Source organism: Bison bison, unplaced genomic scaffold, assembly GCF_000754665.1.
Source record: "Bison bison bison isolate TAMUID 2011002044 unplaced genomic scaffold, Bison_UMD1.0 scf7180017864327, whole genome shotgun sequence".
Lineage (NCBI taxonomy): Eukaryota > Metazoa > Chordata > Mammalia > Artiodactyla > Bovidae > Bison > Bison bison.
This window is the reverse complement of record NW_011494899.1, coordinates 8,087,596-8,108,680: the sequence shown is the minus strand read 5'-3', so window position 1 is coordinate 8,108,680 and position 21,085 is coordinate 8,087,596. Positions and strand designations below refer to the sequence as shown.

Sequence of the window (21,085 nt, the reverse complement as noted above, 5' to 3'; positions counted from 1 at the left end):
TCTACTGTCTGAGCCACCTGGTGGGTATGGTGCTTGGCAAACGACAAGATCTCAGTAAATGACAGCTGCTGTCATTTTCCTCCTCTTCGCCATCATTGTTATCCAAAAGACCTAGACTGATGGCTAGCTCAGCTGCTTACTGCCTTGACCTTGCACATGTACAACCTCTTTGAGCATAAACTTCCTCATCTTTAAAGTGCAAGTGTTGATAGCTGCCCTCTCTGCCCCATGGCATGTCATGAGGACTAAAGAACTCAGTAGATGTGAAAGTGTTTTGAAAAAATTATGTAGAACCATTCTATGTGTTATTACATACCCCTTTCTGATATTATACCTTACTTTATTAAAGTTTTAGACATGTTCATTGAAATTCTAGGGTTTATTACTGAAGGGTAGTATCATTAATGTAAAGCAATGGCTGAAATATAGACTGATGAAGAGTTTTCCAAGACCCACTTAGATAGACCCACCTATCAGCTTAGCCAGATTTCAGGTATAAAAGGGGTTGGCAGATCTTATGTAACCTCCGCAATCACTGTGACTTGGATTTTTCTGTGTATACAGCTGGCACTGCAGAGTTTAAGTGTAGGAACATTTGATCGGCAGCCCAGGAGCCCGCCTGCCCATTCATGCTGTCTCTGTCCCTGCAGGTGGCCAGTCTGGTGGGAGGATAAGCAGCCAGCTGTGATTTTAGAAAGATCTGGGCTCTTAATATGTGCTACAAAGATCCAAAAAAGCACAAAATACTCTCCCTTCCTTTGGTGAACAAGCAGATAGACCTTCCTGGATGAGGACAAATTCAGTAGAGTGAGCTTGGGAAATAGAGAGGTGGTGCTGAGAATCAGAAGACTTTGTTCAGTAATATAATTTTGTTTAAAGATTGTGAGCTAAGCACAAATGACTCAGGTGTAAAAATCCTGCTTTTGAGGAATCTCAGAAGCCCATTTATTTTTTGCTTGGGGGTGTTTGTTATGTGAAAGGTCTGCCTTGAGTAAAAATCTTTTTTTAGGGGAGCTATAATAATTCCTTAAAAGGAGCATCATGAATAGTTTCAAGTGCTCAGATTTCATCAATGTCTGTTTCAGAAAGTGTATATTGCCTAGTTTGGAGTTTTTTGGAGGCAGCTGACTTCCCCAGATATCCTGTTATTTTAGCCCATGAGTGCTGGTCCCATGAAGAATCAGTCACTTAGGATGAGGGTCAGAAGCCAGGTCAGTCCTGGTGAGTTTACAAAGAGAAGAGAACAGTGTGTCCCAGGCACTGAGTGTAGGAATTTTCTGGCCAGTTTCATTTTTAAGCCTGCTTAGAACAAAGCAGAATTGGGAGAAGGCTCTCCCCCTTGACTGTAACCAACCATCCCTGGGGTTTAAGAGGGAAAACACTGAGAAGTGAAAGCCTGAGGCCAAATGGCCAGGCTGCACCTGCATCCCTCATTTCTCCAACAAAACAGGACTCTCTGTGCATCCCTGACATCACCCCCTCGAATACCTACCCTCGTGGTTTGACCTGCTGTAGTTGATTGCTGAGGGAGGGGAAACTAATTTTCCAGTGACCACTGAGGTAGGGGCTAGAATGGAACTTACATATTTCTCTATCCTGTGTTCTCACTCTGCTTGGGAACCACCTCCACCCCCACCATCTCACACACACGTGCGTGCATGCACACACACACACACACACACACTTTAAAGCAACCTTCTAACTCCCCTAGCATTTCTCAGGCTCTTTGTTTCTGTGTTTTTGTTCTGTCAATTCCTGAAATCGACTATCCTATTTCTCTGACTTTGATTTTGGCAGAGGGAGCCATCAGCTTATCCTAGCTCACCATCTTAGGAGGGACTGGACGTTCCTATTCACCCTGATAAACATATTTCCAGATTGGTAACTGCAGCTGGAAAACCTGTCTCTTCAAGTGTTTGCATACCAATCCCAGGGAAGGACTCCTATGGGCTGTATTTGAGCCACGTGACTCCTACTGACCTACATGAGAGAAACCTGTTACCCAGAGGAGGAAAGCTGATCCACACAGCCCAAAACAATGACAACCACAATCCATTCCAGAATCTTCCCTGATGGTGCAGGGAGTTTCCACCACGGAATACCCTAGCAAGGGGCACAAACTAACCACCTACCATTGGGACTTTCAGGCTTGATTTGATGCTGACCACCTGATGTACACAATGTAACACTCTTCTGGCATCAAAATAAATTGGCTTTAGACTTGTCTCACACTAAGTGTTTAAATGCTGCCTATCTCTCCTATGTTTAAAGAAATAAGTCATAAACTTGTGGAAAATTTTGAAATATTTTGTACTCTGATATAATAGGAAAAGACTTGCTTATACTTGGCATGTTCTCCAAGGGACAGTAAAGTATACTTTATAGAGAGCTATAAAGCACCAAAAAAAGGTTATGCTTTATGAACATATCAGTCATCATTTCAATTTGGCCTGACACTGGCATGATTTATCCTGGAGGTGGGAATGAGCTCGGCAGTTTTGCAACAAAAATAGATATTTTTGTTTTCTGCCATGGTGACTGCAATAAAATGTATTATTCTAGCAATAAAGTATTTGCTAGCTGTCTCTGTGTTATGAATAAGAGGTAAATGTAGTGATTACCTGAGGTTTTAATACAGGTAGAAGTGGTTTGTGTTAATGGGTTGCTCTTCTTTACAGTGCTGAAGTCCAGAGGGCAGCCCAGCAAATGTTTGTTCAAAACCGTACATACAAAATAGACATGTTTTCAAAGAGAATAAATGAGGCATTAAAACCAGTGCTGGGAAAATCAGAAACCTTTACAGCAACATGAATACCTACCGGTCTTAAATACAAACCTATCCATAAGTAGATGCGTGTTAGTTTTTATAATGCACAAAAGGAAATTCTTAATAGCACCACTGGGGCTGCTGATCCATGCTCAACTAAGTGGTACTCACATAAATGGAGCAAATTCTCTTTTCTATATCCAAACTATTTCACAGTTTGGAAAAAAACTTCTTCCTTATGATCTAAAAGGAATATCCCCCAAAGAAACCCTTTAAAATTCATTGTATCATCAGAGCTATTTTTCCAGAATGTGAAAAATGTGAATTGGAATATTGTATATAAGACATTGGTTTAACTGTGATTCATGTTCCCAGGTAACCCATCTTTTTGACAATGGAGCCACTGTTTTCTTTGCTGTTTTCATGGCAGTCTGGGGTAAGTGTTCTACATTTGTATGACTTGAGTTCCCATCATTTGCTCTATTATATGTTCCTTTAAAATCTGATTTTGAATATGAGAGGAAGAAGCAAAGTGAATTCAGTTTGGCTGTTCTGTTAGACACAAGTTAATAAATAATTCATTTGGTTTATTTTTAAGGTGATGTTTTACAGGACAACATGTCTTCTTTCTCTTAAGCCTTCCAACAATTTCATCAGCATTCCATTATTGGAGTAAAATTCACCTTCTGTTGGAGACAAAAGTAAAGATTATAGTATACCAAAAGGTCTGATGGTTAAGACCTGATTACACATCTCAGTGTATATGGGACTTTCTAATGTGAGTGGAATATTTTCATCTGACTAGTGTGTGAATACTCACCTCTAGGATTCTTCCAGTTCTGGTCAGAATGACTCCTTATACACAAGAGCTACTTGCAGTGCTGAATTGAGTCCTTTTAAATAGTTTCAAGCCAATAGCCATATAATAACAAGGTATGATGGAATGTTCACTGAAAGAATTATTTAGCCCAAAGGAGTTACTTCACCCACGTTTGGGTTTAATAGTATCTTCCTCAGTACCATGCATTTCAGTCGCTCAGTCGTGTCTGACTGTTTGCAACCTCATGGACTGCAGCATGCCAGGCTTCCCTGTCCATCACCAACTCCCAGAGCTTGCTCACACTCATATCCATTGAGTTGGTGATGCCATCCAACCATCTCATCCTCTGTTGTCCCCTTCTCCTCCTACCTGCAGTCTTGCCCACCATCAGGGTCTTTTCCAGTGAATCAGTTCTTTGCATCAGATGGCTAAAGTATTGGAGTTTCAACTTTAGCAGCAGTCCTTCCAGTGAATATTCAGGACTGATTTCCTTTAGGATGGACTGGTTGGACCTCCTTGCAGTACAAGGGACTCTGAAGAGTCTTCTCCAACACCACAGTTCAAGAGCATCAATTCTTCGGGACTCAGATTTCTTTATGGTCCAACTCTCATATCCATACATGACTAACTGGAAAAACCATAGCTTTGACTAGATGGACCTTTGTTAGCAAAGTAATGTCTCTGCTTTTAATATGCCATCTAGGTTGGTCATAGCTTTTCTTCCACAGAGCAAGCGTCTTTTAATTTCATGGCTGCAGTCACCATCTGCAGTGATTTTGGAGCCCAAGAAAATAAAGTCTCTCACTGTTTCCCCATCTATTTGCCACAAAGTGATGGAACTGGATGCCATGATCTTAATTTTCTGAATGTTGAGTCAAGCCAACTTGTTGACTCTCCTTTTTCACTTTCATCAAGAGATTCTTTAGTTCTTCTTCACTTTCTGCCATAAGGGTGGTGTCATCTGCATATCTGAGGTTATTGATATTTCTCCCAGCAACCTTGATTCCAGCTTGTGCTTCCTCCAGCCCAGCATTTCTCATGATGTACTCTGCATATAAGTTAAATAAGCAGGGTGAAAACATACAGCCTTGACATATCTTCCTAGTAAAATAATTATAGAGCTTTAATTTAATCATATATAAAAGTCTGAACAAATTCATAATAAATGATGAATGGTGGTTTCCTTTGGAGAGGAGGTTATCTTCATGGAAGGGTAAGTGAACAGTGAGGAGAGAGACCTTTTACACTATGTATTTTCAATTTGGTTTGAATGGTTTTTACAACATTTATGCATTTCTTCTAGTACATAAAAGGCCAGAAATCTTAATTTTGAGGTTATTGAACTCTACTCACTCAGGGCTTAGGTTCATGTTGTTCCTTATGTCTAGAATGAATATTAGAATCTTTGCCAACTTTCAAGGCCCAGCTGAAATGGCATCTTTTATTTATTTATTTTTTTTTTGAAATGGCATCTTCACCAGCCAGACAGTGTCTTCCTCCTTTGAACTTTCATAGCATTTGGTTTATGCCCATTCTTTGGGCACTAATAATAATTTGCATACACAGTTTTTCTCATAGGTTCATGGTCCACAAGGACCATTATGGTCATGGGAGTCCTTATACATTTCTTTTAAAGACAGAGAGATTAATGTTAATTGGATGGATGGACAGATGGATAAATGGATGGATTGGGGGAAAAGAAGGAAAAGAGAACAAAATTATCAGAAGATTTTATTTTTAAAAAAAATACTCATTTGGTTGTGTTGTTTTTAGTTGTGGCACATGGGATCTTTTGTGTCATATGGGATTTTTGGTGCATGGCCTTTGTAGTTGTGGTATGCAGGCTTAGTTGCCCCGAGGCATGTGGAATCTAAGTGCCCCAACCAGGGATCAAGCCCACATCCCCTGCATTGCAAGGCAGATTCTTAACCACCGGACCACCAGGGAAGTCCCACCAAAAGAATTTCTTTATGAGACAATGAATATGTTTAAATGGCCTCTTTGACAAGTAGAAATATAAACCCTTGTTCTCTTTAGGGGGCTTGTCCTATATATTTTATGTCTTCTTTACCTCAAGCTCAGCACCCCACTCCAGTACTCTTGCTTGGAAAATCCCATGGACGGAGGAGCCTGGTAGGCTGCAATCCATGGGGTCGCTAAGAGTCAGACACGACTGAGCGACTTCACTTTCACTTTTCACTTTCATGCATTGGAGAAGGAAATGGCAACCCACTCCAGTGTTCTTGCCTGGAGAATCCCAGAGACGGGGGAGCCTGGTGGGCTGCCGTCTATGGGGTCGCACAGAGTCTGACACGACTGAAGTGACTTAGCATAGCATTACCTCAAGCTCTTCAAAAGAAAATTGTCCCACCCACCACAGCTCTGTTGAAGGGACTTTTTTGAACCCTATGATACCAGTTCCTCTCACCCAGTGGGTGTTTGTCCCAGGAGTAGTCAAACCATCAGTTGGTGAAAGTGGCCTGGGAGAAGTTCTGAGGTTCTGGCCAAACAGGAACTGGTAGTGCCACCCAGAGTCTTATTCTTAAGAATGTGACTTGGAGAATGTTGAAGGACACTGGGAATTGGTAGTAGAAACTGACACGGAAAGATGCAGAGAGGGAAGAAGGGAGAGAGACTGACAGTGGCTAGCAGTGAGGGCCAGGAGGAATCCTGAGCAGACTGAAGTTATGATTGATAACTGATATCAATTGATAATTGATAACTGAAGTTATCAATCAGAACCTAGAAATAAGCAGAAACAAAGAACTAGTGGAAGAAAATTAGACTAGAGGGTACAGAAACCAACTGGTAGCCAACTTGGAGAAAACGCAAGACAATCCCCCAGAGAGAAGCAGAGAGAGAATGTAGCCAAGTCATGTGAAGTATCAGGGTGAAGCCCCAGGGTCTCTTATGTCTATAATCTCTCAAGCTGTTGGCTTCCATATCCTGTCTGAATAAGTCCAGTCTTTTAATTCCCGTGGGATTTCTGCCTCCTCTGGTGGGCCTTGCAAAAGCCCTCATGATTTGTGCTACCCATTACTGTATCTCTTGCAAACAATGGAAGCTAACCATAATAGAGTTTTGGATACAGGAATGACCTCTCAGGTCAAGAATGTGTATCTGGCTTTTCTAGAATGTACTGGTAACCATGATCATGAAACGTAATAAGCCATCCAGTACTGCAGTTTTGCCATGGTTACAAATGAGGAGACTGAAAAAGTACTCATTTCCTAAACCAATGGTTTCCAAACTTCTTCAAGTCATGACACGTAGAAAGTGATAATACTTGTACAATATGCTAATGTCCATGAAGGAGCCTGCTTGTGGCCAGGTATAATACTGCCTTAAGCCTCCTAGCCCTAGTTGCCTCCCAAACTGTGGGATTAGTACCTCTTGCAAATCTATAATCTATTCCTGGCACACATATGGGGAAGCTGTGCTTTGGACTACAGGTCTACTGTGTAATGAGTTAACACTTCTGTAGAGAGAGTAGTGTTCTGGAAGAATTGATACCTAAAACTCCCTTGCCCACTTCAGTGTCCCATCAATTTAACATACACTTGACTGAAATCATATTTTCTTCTCCCATAGTTACCCAGAACTAAAATTCTGGTAGCATGATAATTGTCTGTAAGGTAGAGGTTGTCATCACCGCCCCTCACCCAGTACCACCATTATAAAGGGATGGCATTCCTTCCTTGCAAGTTGGAACATTTTATACTGGGGACAACAGATAGATTTTATTATTTTATCTCTGCCAACCTCAGTGGACTGAAGTGAAGCCTGAAGCATGGAGGCTGCAAGTAGGTGGGCTGGAGATCTGACAGCACTCGTGCGTTGGAGGGTATTCATTAAGAATCTGATAGATGTTGTGTAATAACCATTGAGCACAAGGGAACATTTTGGGGCCGCTCCAGGCAAGGCAAGCCTGGAATAATTCATTTCCTGAATCACTTTGTCTTCATTGACACCTTCCTGTCTAAATCCTGTATTGTTCCCAGAAGTAAGCTAGTTTGAGAAAAAGAATGATTTATCCCAGGTGTTTTCTTTGTAGGTAGGACTTTGCCTCTTGCAGAAATCTAGACTTGCCAATAATAGTAACACTTACAATAACACAAGCCTTTACTAAGGGCTTACTGCATCCTGGACACTGTGCTAAGCATTGTACAGCATCACTTCAGTTAATCTGTAGAGCAACCTTTGACAAAGGGACTGTCACTATTCCCATGTGATAGACGAGAGAATTGGGCAATAGATAGACAGTGGTAAGGCCAGGAGTTAAAACGGGACAAGCTTAGCTCCTCCACTGCACCACTAGGATCATGTGCTGTCTGTAATCCTGTTTGCTTCTGCTTCAAAGAGCTGGATTTTGAGATAAAGCACTGTTACACTCTTCCTGAGCCCGCTATAAATGCCGCTTTGTGACGGCAGTGTTCTGTAAAAGCGTGTCAGTTCTAACCAAGCTTGGTTTAATGGCCTCAGGACCAGCCTTTACAATCGACAAGTTACAACATTTAGGAAAACACATGCACTTTATTTCGGGAAATTGCTGGATATGGAGATGACAGAACAGATGTAAGTGGTTTACAAGCCCTCGGAAGGGATGAAGTTGATGTGTTTGCTTTGTTGCCTTTTGCTTTGTGTTCACCAGAGAAACAATACGGTTCCATTTGGAAACCATCTGTAACACTCGGGAGGGCGTTTGTGCGGGGTTAGAAATCTTGACAGAGCTCTCTACCACCTTGTTCTTATATGTGTGTACATGATGGCAGGGCCTCCTGGGGACCCGAGAGGTACTGGATTGGCCAAAAAGTTTGTTTGGGTTTTTAGTAAGCGCTTACAGAAAACCTGAATGAACTTTTTGGTCAACCCGGTATACTATGAGCCTAGGGCTCTGGGCTTGAATCCGAGTGGTTTAGAAAGATTCAGGGACCAGAACATTTATGGCTTAAATTAGCTCTCTCCCTAGGGGAAAATAAAATGAGTCGTTGGAGAGTTTGATACTGGCAGAGATTCGCCGGGAAGCATATTATCTCCCTGTCTTCTCTTTTTGTTCTCCTTCCTCTGTTGTTTGTTTCTTCCTTTTTTAGCATTGCCGAAAATTAAATTATCCCCAGTAAACAAACAAATCAAGCTCCTCAGAGCTTTCCAATCAAAATAAAAAGTTTGTGGTTGTTTAAATGCAAATTCAAAGATTCTGTGTATGGTCTCATCAGTGATTGATGAATGAAGTATGTCTCATTTTTTTACATGAATTATATAATTTGTCTTTGTTTTTAGATATTTACACTAATTTTATTTTTTATACTCATATCATCCAACAAAAACTGGTGATTATATATTCAAAAAAAGAAAGATACACATTTACTAAGTGCCTATTAGGTACGTAAGTACAGTCACATATGACATGTCATCGATTTCTTATAACCCACCAGAAAGAAATTAATATTTCCCTCTTGAAGATATTGAGGCTCAGAGAGGTTATGTTTATGTAACTTGACCCAAGATTACCTAAGCAGCTGGTAAGTGGCAGAGTCTTGAATTTAAACCAGATCTAATCTTTATTTTCTTGGGCTCCAAAATCACTGCAGATGGTGACTGCAGCCATAAAATAAAAAGACGCTTGCTCCGTGGAAGAAAAGCCGTGAACAACCTAGACAGCATATTAAAAAGCAGAGACATTACTTTGCCAAAAAAGGTCCGTCTAGTCAAGGCTATGGTTTTTCCAGGAGTCATGTATGAATGTGAGAGTTGGACTGTGAAGAAAGCTGAGTGCCAAAGAATTGATGCTTTTGAACTGTGGTGTTGGAGAAGACTCTTGAGAGTCCCTTGAACTACAAGGAGATCCAACCAGTCCATCCTAAAGGAAATCAGTTCTGAATATTCATTGAAAGGACTCATGCTGAAGCTGAAACTCTAATACTTTGGCCACCTGATGCTGGGAAAGATTGAAGGCGGGAGGAGAAGGGGACAACAGAGGACGAGATGGTTGGATGGCATCACTGACTCAATGGACATGAGTTTTGAGTAAACTCTGTTCATGATGGACAGGAAAGCCTGGTGTGCTGCAGTCCATGGAGTCACAAAGAATTGGACATAACTGAGCAACTGAACTGAATCTGCCAAACTCAGAGTTGTACCAAAATATGTCCATGGTGGCATGCACCTTCTATAGGCTGTTATAAGATTTCATTACTCAGCAGACAGTGTATATTCTCTGTCTCTTGGCACTGGGTTTACCCCCCAAAATGAATAAGATGTGATCTGTGCTTTCAAAAGTTGGTAATTATAATAGTGGGCATTAAGTCTGATTTATGAAGGGACAGTGAGGGTCCATGCAGCCAACTTCCTTAGGCAAAAAGGAAAAGGAGAAAAAGTTTCACCCAAGGAGAGATGTTAGAACCAAGTCTTAAATTTTCCAGACAAAGGAGTGGAGTCAGGGAGAAGTTTGAATAACATTCTGAGCTGAAAACTGTGTGGACAAAACTCTGAAAAGGAATGCTTGAACACTCCATGTGCTAAGGACATAGAATTTATCTTAGTTTCCTAAGGGTGCTGTAATAACATGCCACAAAAGTAGGTGGCTTAAAACAACAGAAATTTATTCTTTCACATTTCTGGAGGCAAGATGTCCAAAATCAAGGTGTGAGCAAGGTGGGTTCCTTTGGGAGGCTCTGGGGGGGAACCTGTTCCATGCCTTTCTCTTAGATCCTTGTGATGCCCAGTGATCCTTGGCTTGTTGACACATCAGCCCAATCTCTACCCGACCTTCACCTGCATTCTCCCTGTGTCTTCACATGGCAGTATTCTTATATATGGGCACTAATCATATTCAGTTAAGGGCCCACCTACTCCAGGATGAACTCAACTAGTTAATCTGTAGTTACTTTATTTCCAAAGGAAGTGACATTCTGAGGTTGGGGTTTGAGACATAAAAATATTTTTGCCAGGGGGGACAAAATTCAACTGTAACAGTGCATGTTGAAGCCTGAATCCTGCTTACCACAGGACATCTGTACCACAACAGAGAACCATGGCTTCACCCTGTGGGCAATAGAAAGCCAAGTGACGTTGTAAACTTGGATGTGGCATGATCAGTTGTGTTTGGGAAGCAACTGTGGCAACAGTGGAAGGGGTAAAAGTGGGGACCAGTAAGTAGCAGGGAGCCACTTAGAAGGTTGTTCCAGGGCTCAGTCAAAATTTTATGCAGAATTGGGTATCAGCTTCTGCCGCTGCTGCTAAGTTGCTTCAGTCGTGTCTGACTCTTTGCGACCCCAGAGACGGCAGCCCACCAGGCTCCCCCATCCCTGAGATTCTCCAGGCAAGAACACTGGAGTGGGTTGCCATTTCCTTCTCCAATGCATCAGAGTGAAAAGTGAAAGGGAAGTCGCTCAGTCCTGTCCGACTCTTCGCGACCCCATGGACTACAGCCTACCAGGCTCCTCCATCCATGGGATTTTCCAGGCAAGAGTACTGGAGTGGGGTGCCATTGCCTTCTCCACAGAATAAGAACATTATACATAAAAATGTTTTCCTTGCTTTGTTTATATTAGGTAAAAACTGAAAATAACCTAAATATCCAACAGTAGAATGGTTAAGGAAATTGTAAGTAGCCATTAAAAATTCTTTCAAAGCACATAATAACATAACACAAAGCTGTATTTAAGTTTTCTTTAGGATGCAAAGTGTACAAATAAAGTGTGATTTGGAGTATTTTAGTGTTACTGTGTCCAAGTTCCTACTGCTCACTGCTCAGTTTAGTTCAGTCGCTCAGTCGTGTCCAACTCTTTGCAGCCCCATGGACTGTAGCACACCAGGCCTCCCTGTCCATCACCAGCTCCTGGAGTTTACTCAAACTCATGTCCATTGAGTCAGTGATGCCATCCAACCATCTCATCCTCTGTCATCCCCTTCTCCTCTCGCCTTCAATCTTTCCCAGCATCAGGGTCTTTTCTAATGAGTCAGCTCTTCTCATCAGGTGGCCAAAGTATTGGAATTTCAGCTTCAACATCAGTCCTTCCAATGAATATTCAACACTGATTTCCTTTAGGACAGACTGGTTGGATCTCCTTGCAGTCCAAGGGACTCTCAAGAGTTTTTTCCAGCACCACAGTTCAAAAGCATCAATTCTTCAGTGCTCAGCTTTCTTTATAGTCCAACTCTCATATCCATACACGACTACTGGAAAACCACAACCTTGACTAGACAGACCTGTGTTGGCAAAATAATGTCTCTGCTTTTTAATATGCTGTCTAGTTTGATCATAACTTTTCTTCCAAGGAGTAAGCGTCTTTTTATTTCATGGCTGTAGTCACCATCTGCAGTGATTTTGGAGCCCCCAAAAAGATAAAGTCTGCCACTGTTTCTACTGTTTCCCCATCTATTTGCCATGAAGTGATGGGACTGGATGCCATGATCTTTGTTTTCTGAATGTTGAGCTTTAAGCCAACTTTTCCACTCTCCTCTTTCACTTTCATCAAGAGGCTCTTTAGTGCTTCTTTGATTTCTGCCATAAGGGTGGTGTCATCTGCATATCTGAGGTTATTGATATTTCTCCCAGCAACCTTGATTCCAGTTTGTGCTTCATCCAGCCCAGCGTTTCTCATGATGCACTCTGCATATAAGTTAAATAAGCAGGGTGAAAACATACAGCCTTGATGTACTCCTTTTCCTATTTGGAACCAGTCTGTTGTTCCATGTCCAGTTCTACCTGTTGCTTTCTGACCTGCTTACAGGTTTCTCAAGAGGCAGGTCAGGTGGTTGGTATTCCTGTCTCTTTCAGAATTTTCCACAGTTTATTGTGATCCACACAGTAAACGGCTTTGGTATAGTCAATAAAACAGAAATAGATATTTTCCTGGAATTCTCTTGCTTTTTCAATGATCCAGCAGATGTTGGCAATTTGATCTCTGGTTCCTCTGCCTTTTCTAAAACCAGCTTGAATACCTGGAAGTTCACGGTTCACATATTGTTGAAGCCTGGCTTAGAGAATTTTGAGCATTACTTTACTAGCATATGAGATGAGTGCAATTGTGCGGTAGTTTGAGCATTCTTTGGCGTTGCCTTTCTTAGAGATTGGAATGAAAACTGACCTTTTCCAGTCCTGTGGCCACTGCTGAGTTTTCCAAATTTTCTGGCATATTGAGTGCAACACTTTCACAGCATCATCGCGTTTCTACTGCTCACTGCTCAACAGGCCATTAAATTGAGACATGAGGTTTTGGGGTAAGGAATAGCGACTTTAGGCTTCCCTGGTATCTCATCTGGTAAAATCTGCCTGCAATGCAGGAGACCCCAGTTCAATTCCTGGGTTGGGAAGATCCCCTGGAGAAGCAATAGGCTCCCCACTCCAGTATTATGAGGAGTCTTCCTCATGAGGGCTTCCGTCATGGCTCAGACAGTAAAGAATCCACCTGCAATGCGGGAGACCAAGTTTGATGCCTGGGTTGGGAAGATTCCTCTGGAGGAGGGCATGGCAACCCACTCCAGTATTCTTGCCTGGAGAATCCCCACAGACAGAGAAGCCTGGTGGGCTGCAGTCCATAGGTTGCAAAGTATCGGATATGACTGTACAACTAAGCACAGCACAGCAGCTATATTTGAAAAGCCAGCAGACTGAGAAGATAGTCGACTGGTATTTAAAGAACTATCTTGCCTGGGTTTGGATGCCAGTTTCATTTTTAGAACAAAGCAGGGAAAGTGAAGAGGTAAAGTAAAAGAAGCTATAAGTCGTTGCAGGTATTTCCTGGTTCTGGCCAGACTCTGGAGAAGAATGTGTTAATTTCTTCTTTCCTGCAGTCATTCACTGGTGGGCCTGGTCAAGATGTTTCCTGTGAGCTAAACAAAGGTATTTTATAATGTATTAACGGTGGTTTTCTCTGGGTGACAGAATCATGAAATGTTTTTGTCAGCTTTGGTTAGGTATAATTTACATAAAATAAAATCCAGTGATTTTTAGGTGAACATTTTGACAAACCATGTCAAATCATATATAGTCATGTAACTGTTACCATAATGATGACATAAAACATTTTCATCCTCCAGAAAGTTTCCTTGTGCCTCTGAAGTCAGCCTCTTGGCAACCTCCAACACGCTTTCTGTCATTGTAGTTTCATCTGTTCTAGAATTTCATACAAATAGAATCTTTCAGTATTCAGCATTTTGTTTCTTCCACTAAGATTGATGCTGTTGAGATTCATACATGTTGTTGCATATGTCTATAATTTGTTCTTTTTAATACAGAATAATATTCCCTTGCCTGAGATGTACTGAAATTTGCTTATTCATTTTATTCATTTGTTTATCCAAATGTTAATAAGTATTTGGTTCAATCCAGCTTTTATTCGTCTAAGACTTAATGGCTTTTATAAACTTCTTTAGGAGAAGGAAATGGCAACCCACTCCAGTGTTCTTGCCTAGAGAATCCCAGGGACGGGGGAGCCTGGTGGGCTGCCGTCTATGGGGTTGCACAGAGTCGGACACGACTGAAGTGACTTAGCAGCAGCAGCAGCAGCATAAACTTCTTTGGACATTTTGCATAAAAGTCTTTGTTATCTATTTCTCCTGGAAAAATAATTGAGAATGGCATTGCTGATCATAGAATAGGAGAATGTCTAACTTTATTTTAAAAAAATTGTAGCTATGCAATTGTGCATTCCCAACAGCATTATATGAGAGCTCCAGGTGTTCTACATCCTTACAAACGTGGAATTAATAGTCTTTATCATCATAGTGTATATAGTGTTATCCCATTGTGGTTTTAATTTGCATTTCCCTGATGACTACTGATGTTGAACATCTTTCCATGAACTTGTTTGCAATCTACACATCTTTATTGAAATGTTTGTTCAAATGCCCATATGTTACTGTCTTCTTATATTTAAAAGTTATTTATTTAATCTGGATAGAAGTCCTTTAGCATATATATGTTTGCAAATATTTTTCCAGTTTGTAATTTTCATTTTTATGTTATTAATGGTATCTTTTAAAAAGTAAGAATTTTTTCTTCCAGTATACTCCATATTAGTTTTTTCTTTTATTCTGTGCTTTTTATTTAAGAAATCTTTGCCAATTTAAGATTCCTAAGATTTTCTTCTGTATTTTCTTCTAGAGAACTTATAGTTTTAGATCATATAGTTAGGTCCATGAGTTATCTCAAGATGATTTTTGTATATTGTGTAATGTAAGGGTCAGACCCATTTGTGTATGTGGGTATCCAGTTTTTCCTGTACTACTTGCTGTAAGATTATCCTTTTCTTCCTTGAATTTTCTTGCCATTTTTGGGTTGAAAATCAATTTACCATGTGTGGGTCTAAACCTGGAAGTTTTTCTATTTGATCTATACATGTACTTTTATATAATAACATCCTCTTTCAATTATTATAGTATAATAGTAAGCCTCAAAAACTTATTCTTTTTAAATTGGTTGGTCTACTTTAGGTCCTTTGCATTTCCATATAAATTGTAGAGTTACCTTGTCAACTTCTACCCCCTCCAAAATGCTAGTATCAGATTGCAGTTGAGTTGAAGCAGTAAATCAATTTGGGAATTCTGAAGACTTAATTTCAAATATTTCTATCCATGAATGTCAGTTCATTTATTTAATTGTTCCATAATTTATTTAAGCAATGTTATATAATTTCCAGTGTACAGATCTTACATGTTTTTAGAAAACTTTCCAGAATCATATTATCTAGTATTTCAATTATATGTGTTAGACCACTCAGTATTGTCCTACAAGTCACTTATGCTTTGGTCACCCTTGTTAGTCTAAGAAGATGGATTAATAAAGACTTTGAGTAGCATCACCTCAGTCAAGGTCACAGCTTGCCACATGATGAATTTGTGCCAGACCTAGGAAGAAAAACTTAAAACTTTTAGAGCATTTTGAATTTTGTCATTGCAGATAGGGATTATATTGCCATCTTTCATTTGCTTAGCAGGATATTGAGAATTAGAAATGTTAATTCACTTGCCAATAGTAGCACAGCTTGTATCTGAACTGGATTTCAAGTCTAAGAATGTCTAAGTCACAAGCCAGAGAGCTCTTAACTGTTACCTTATAATATCTTTCCACTTACTTATTTTTAAATATGTGTTCTATGTCTCAATAATGAAGAATCTTTCCACTAATGAGGAATCTTTCCACTAATGAGGAAAGATGCTGAGAAAGATTGAAGGCAGGAGGAGAAGAGGACGACAGATCCCCATCACCAACTAGATGGACATGAGTCTGAGCAAGCTCTGGGGATTGGTGGTGGACAGGGAAGCCTGGTGTGCTACAGTCCATGGGGTCACAGAGTCGGACATGACTGAGTGACTGAACTGAACTGAGGGCAAAGGGGAGCAGAAAAGAAGGAAGTCATTATCTCTCTTTGGAATGAACATTTGGATGCTTACTTTTCTCCATGAAACTGATTCCAAACATAGGACATTGACATATTTTCCCCTTTCTCTAATCTGACTACACAGTAAGACCCAGTAGAGATGGATCTGACAGTTCCCTCTCCTAGGGTGTCTCTGTGCAATTCTTAGTTGCAGCCATCCTCTGAGTGAGTGAGTGAATGCATGCACGTGTCCCCTCTTCTGGCTTGTGGCTTCCTTGGCCAAAGGAATATGTCTTTTTCATATTTTGACCTGTCATTTTATAATACTCAGCAATTCGTTTGTGTTGATATATTTAAACTGAATTGAGTAGAAAGTTACTTTGGCTAAATGAGGATCACCATCAGCTTTACCTGGGTAGTAAAGGTAAAGGTTGAAAAAGGTTGGAACAGTCTTGAAAAGGTTTTTTAATACAATTTACACACTTTGCCTTTAATATGAGGATATTTGTCCTGAGGAGGATTGGAGGGAATGAGAAATCTCTGCCAATTAAATACATGTGAACTGCTAAGTTTTGTTTTCGCTCTTCTGTCCCTCGCTGTTTAACACATTATTGACCAGGGGATTTTTGTAGAAACTAACACCTGTAGCTGGCAATTTGTTAGTAGTAGTAGTTTAGTTGCTAAGTCGTATCTGACTCTTGCAACTCCACAGACTGTAGTCTGCCAGCTCCTCTGTCCATGGGATTCTCCGGGCAAGAATACTGGAGTGGGTTGCCATTTCCTTCTCTGGCAATTTATTATGTAAGTGATTATTGATACGTCTCTAGTCAATAATGTTCAGGTAACAAAAGATGTATTAATATATCTCTGGTCAATAAGTTGTTAAATACTCAATCAGATAGAAAGATATTGATAACCTAGTTTTCTGTATTCTTACATCCCAGAAGCTTTGTCATTCTAATAAGTCTGTTCTGCCATGACTTGCAAATCAGCTTAATTTAAATCTCTTGAGTTTTCATTATGTTTGACACAGGCTTAGTAATTCTCAGAAAATGATCTTTGTTAAATGATGTTTAGCTAGAAATTCTGATATTCAAGAATGCTTACACAAACAGCTGTCGTTCTTTACAATGGGTTCATTATCTGTTGACACAGTTCAAGACATTGTTTTATTTGAAAATATCTGTCTTTCTCTGCTTGTTCCAGCAACAGTTTTCCTAGAGTTTTGGAAAAGACGGAGAGCAGTAATTGCTTATGACTGGGATTTGATAGACTGGGAAGAAGAGGAGGTTTGTATTATTTACCTCAATTAAAAAAAAAAGCAGATAATCAAGAAATACACAATCGCTTTTGAGTCATCACTTTCTGCTCTGTGATAGAAGTCAGGTTGACTCATAAAGCATTTTTATACCTGTCTCTGCAGGAAATTTCAAGCATTATAAAAATGTAGCAGAAGAATTTAAAAAAATACATTTTGATTTCTTAGTGGAGTAAAAAGTTCATGGCTAAGTAAAGCATTTCACTTGTATGCAGAGGCATTAGAAGAATTGGTAGTAAGATTTGTTTAGTTTCCTTAAATATTATCCATTCTCTTTACTGTGTCAGAAGGAGAATATTAGTTTACAGTTATAGGCACTTGAAAGCAGACCTCCTAAAGTTCTCCAAGGAAATGATTAAGTCTTCAGGACCCTGGACAGCTCAGAAGGATTCTCACATGATAAATACCGAGGGGGAACCACTACGCATGCATGCTCTTTGGTTGATGTGCTAAAAGCCGGCCACCGCTAGATAAAACTGTCCAGCAGAGGTAAACTTGGGCCCTCAGACATGTTACTCTCCCTTCCCGGCCAGTACACCATGCCCTTTCCTAACTTGTGTCTGGTCTTTATGTCAAAAGTCTTAAGGCCCCATGCTGAGTTTGGTTATTGTATGTCTCTCGGACCCTGCTTTCCCTTGAGAGTCACTCAGGCCTGAACTCGTCTTTCTTTCCTCTCATCCCCTGCCTCTCCTGAGTTCCATTTCCTGAGAGTCTACAGGTGCAAGTAAATCCAATGCAGTCATCATATATGATATGACCATGGGTCTTAATGGGTGTTTTCCTTCCAGGAGACACATATGTTTATTTTTATAAATTAAATGGAATCATCTGTAAACATAACTGAGAATTTTAGCCCTGGGATAGGTTTTGTAGGGGACATAATTTTGAGAGGAATGTTTTTTCCTTCAAATCATACCTTGTGGATGGATGCCTTTTCTCCTCAAGCCCATGAACATATTTGGGTAATTTTTAAATATAGACATGATACTGGGATTTTCAGCAATCCTTGTTCCTGTGCTAAGGCCCCTCTCAGGCTTGTATAAGCATTCACTCTCTAGAAAATGGTTTTCTGAGTTGGAAGGGACCGCCCAGGTTTCTGAAGGCTACCAACTGCAGCGAGACTGCATTCGAGACTTCCTCCTGGGTGGAGCTGTTCTGGTTTTTGTTCCATGTGTGTATAGGAGTAGCTTTCACATGGGATGGAAAATGCTGTTTCCTGGGTATCCAGGTCACCACCAAGAAGCTATGTTGTCTAAGGCAAATTACTTCACCTTTGGATTTTTTTTCATTTCTAAAGAAAAATGTTTCTAAATTCTCCCCTGTTGGCTACAAAGTGTAGCATTATTTAAGTAACTTTGATTAAACCAGTCTAAAGTCACCACTGACACTTGTGGTGGGCACACTATGTGGGTACCTTTAGGGTAAACGTATCTCTGGTAAGTCTGGATCCTTCTGGATTCCCAGCCCTATTAAAAGCATGGAGTGCTGAACCATGCTTTCACTCAGCACCCCTGTGTAGAGGTCAGGTCAGGAGCTGTGTGCAGTTCCAGTTCTGTTTGGGATTCAATGTAGAAATGCCTGTTACTCCTAGCCTGTGGCTCTCAGCTTGCTGTGCAGAAGAACCCAGATGAGCTGCATGCCTCCTTCAGGGGTAACCCAGAGTATTACTGGCTAAGGCTGCCATAACAAAGCACACTGACTGGTTGGCTTAGTCTCACAGTTTGGAGGCGAGCAGTCCGAGATCATTGGCAGGGCTGGTTTCTTCTGAGGGCCATGAGGGAAGGATCTGTTCCCTGTCTCTGTCTTTGGCTTGTCGATGGCCATCTACTCCATGAGTCTTCACATGGTCTTCTCTCTGTGCATGTCTCTAAATGTGCTCTTCTTACAAAGACACTAGTCATGTTGGAGTGGGGTTCACCCTAATGACTTCATTTTAACTTAATTACATCTGTAGGACCCTGACTCCAAATACAGACACATTCTGAGATACTGAGGGTAAGGACTTCAGCTTACGAATTGGGAGGTAGGGTGAGGACAAAACTTAGCCTATCGTACCCAGGATGACAGGTCTGCCTCCATGATTGACCTCAGTTTCTGCATGATTAACTTAGTGACCCTTGATGACACTTATAGCCTGATGAATTGAGTTTCCCAAAGAAGCAGAATATTCTAGATCTGATATATCCTAAGGTATAACTACCTGAAATAAAGGAGGCAGAGGCTGTTTATAATTGTCTCTCCCCATGACCTTCCTGATTATCTGCGTGAAGCCAGCATCAGGCTCATCCTGTGCAGGGAATCAGGCTGCCTTTCCTCCTACACAGGGTGGCCCCTACCAGACCCTCCATAATTTCTCTCCTGTCAGGTCCTTCTTTGCTTTCTGTCAGTACCTTCACCCAGCTCTTGAGTGTTTCTGCCTGAATTAACTCAAGTCTCCCTTGCACCAGAGTTTCTGCTCCTTTTCCTGCCTCTTCCAAGACACTCACATAAAACAAGTTCCTAATTAGTCAGAACCACTTCAGCACACCGTTTTGTTGCTTATCTTTTCCTAATCCTGTAATTGCTTTTAGTGAGAAGCCATTCACATTGGATGGGGCTCAACTCAATGAAATAAAAATTTCAGCTTGATTTAGAATTAGAGGAGCCTTGATTTTAACTGGATTTGAAAGGCGTTTACCTTGTTTTCAATACCAATTAAGAATGCATTAAAATCTATGGTTAAGGGTGAATGACTCCTATAGGAGCTTATTTTAAAAATAGATTCACCAGGTTTTTAGCTGCCTAAATCAAAAGACTAAAAATTGTAGAAAACTAAGAATTATATTGCCATTATAACTCATAAAATGAATTCTGAACATTTCACTCTTGAGAAGTTTTCTTTGTCCTGGTGTTCATATCATTCCTCAATAATAAATAAAAGCATGTTAGTTATTTCAAACTACTGGGGACAGGGACAAATTGGCCCCTTTCTCACTATCATTTAATAAGATAATAGAAATACTTAACTATTAGTCTAAATCACAGAGCCATGATGATAATAATCGAAGATCATCATTCTTTAGGTTTTCTTTAATAAGTGGCCAATTTCAGAATATTTAAACCTGGGTTTCCAAGTGCATATCATTGAGTGAGTGATGACCGTGGCATTTGTTGACTGTTTTCCTGTGGGGTAAAATGATTTTTTTTTTTCTTCTTGACCAAGTACCTCTTCAGTATGTAAAAATGTGTCTGCTTGTTTTTTAGGAAGAAATACGGCCCCAGTTTGAAGCCAAGTATTCCAAGAAAGAGAGGATGAATCCCATTTCCGGCAAGCCAGAACCATATCAAGCATTTGCAGATAAATGCAGCCGACTTATTGTTTCTGCATCTGGAATATTTTTTATGGTATGAATCCTTTTTTTTACACAACTATGTTTCATAAAGTACAAACCTGTAGCATGGGAACAATAATCATACCAGGTATTTAAATACATTTTTTGTACGTTCTGATATTTAGACCTCACAACAGTTCTATATGATGACCGGGGGTGACACTGCTGTCCCATTTTACAGGTGGAGTAACTGAGATTCCAGAAGGTTAAGGGACTCACCCAGGCTATCCAGGAAATAGCCAAAAGCTCAGGTTCTCTAACTACTATTCTTTCCATTTGTCTATGCCATAATGAAAGGAGCTAAAACTATGAGGTGGAACTTACAGCAATGTCATTCAAGCTTTCATTTTTACAATGCCCATATAATAAGAAATACATTCTTTGCCATTACCCAGTATATGCTATGCAAATAGATGTATAAAACTGAAAATAGTTATTGAAACAATGCCCATATTTATAATATTCAAGGAACTCTGATTTTTT

General features: G+C 40.4%; 1 protein-coding gene across 1 annotated transcript in view; it reads left to right on the top strand.

Annotated features, from left to right (window-relative positions):
• ANO4 (anoctamin 4) overlaps window positions 1–21,085 on the top strand; it is a 230,427-nt gene that overhangs the window by 149,737 nt on the left and 59,605 nt on the right. The window contains exons 12-14 of the mRNA XM_010853456.1: window positions 3,143–3,203; window positions 17,120–17,202; window positions 20,475–20,615. Coding sequence (XP_010851758.1) covers window positions 3,143–3,203; window positions 17,120–17,202; window positions 20,475–20,615 — 285 coding nt within the window. The remainder of the gene's footprint in view (window positions 1–3,142; window positions 3,204–17,119; window positions 17,203–20,474; window positions 20,616–21,085) is intronic.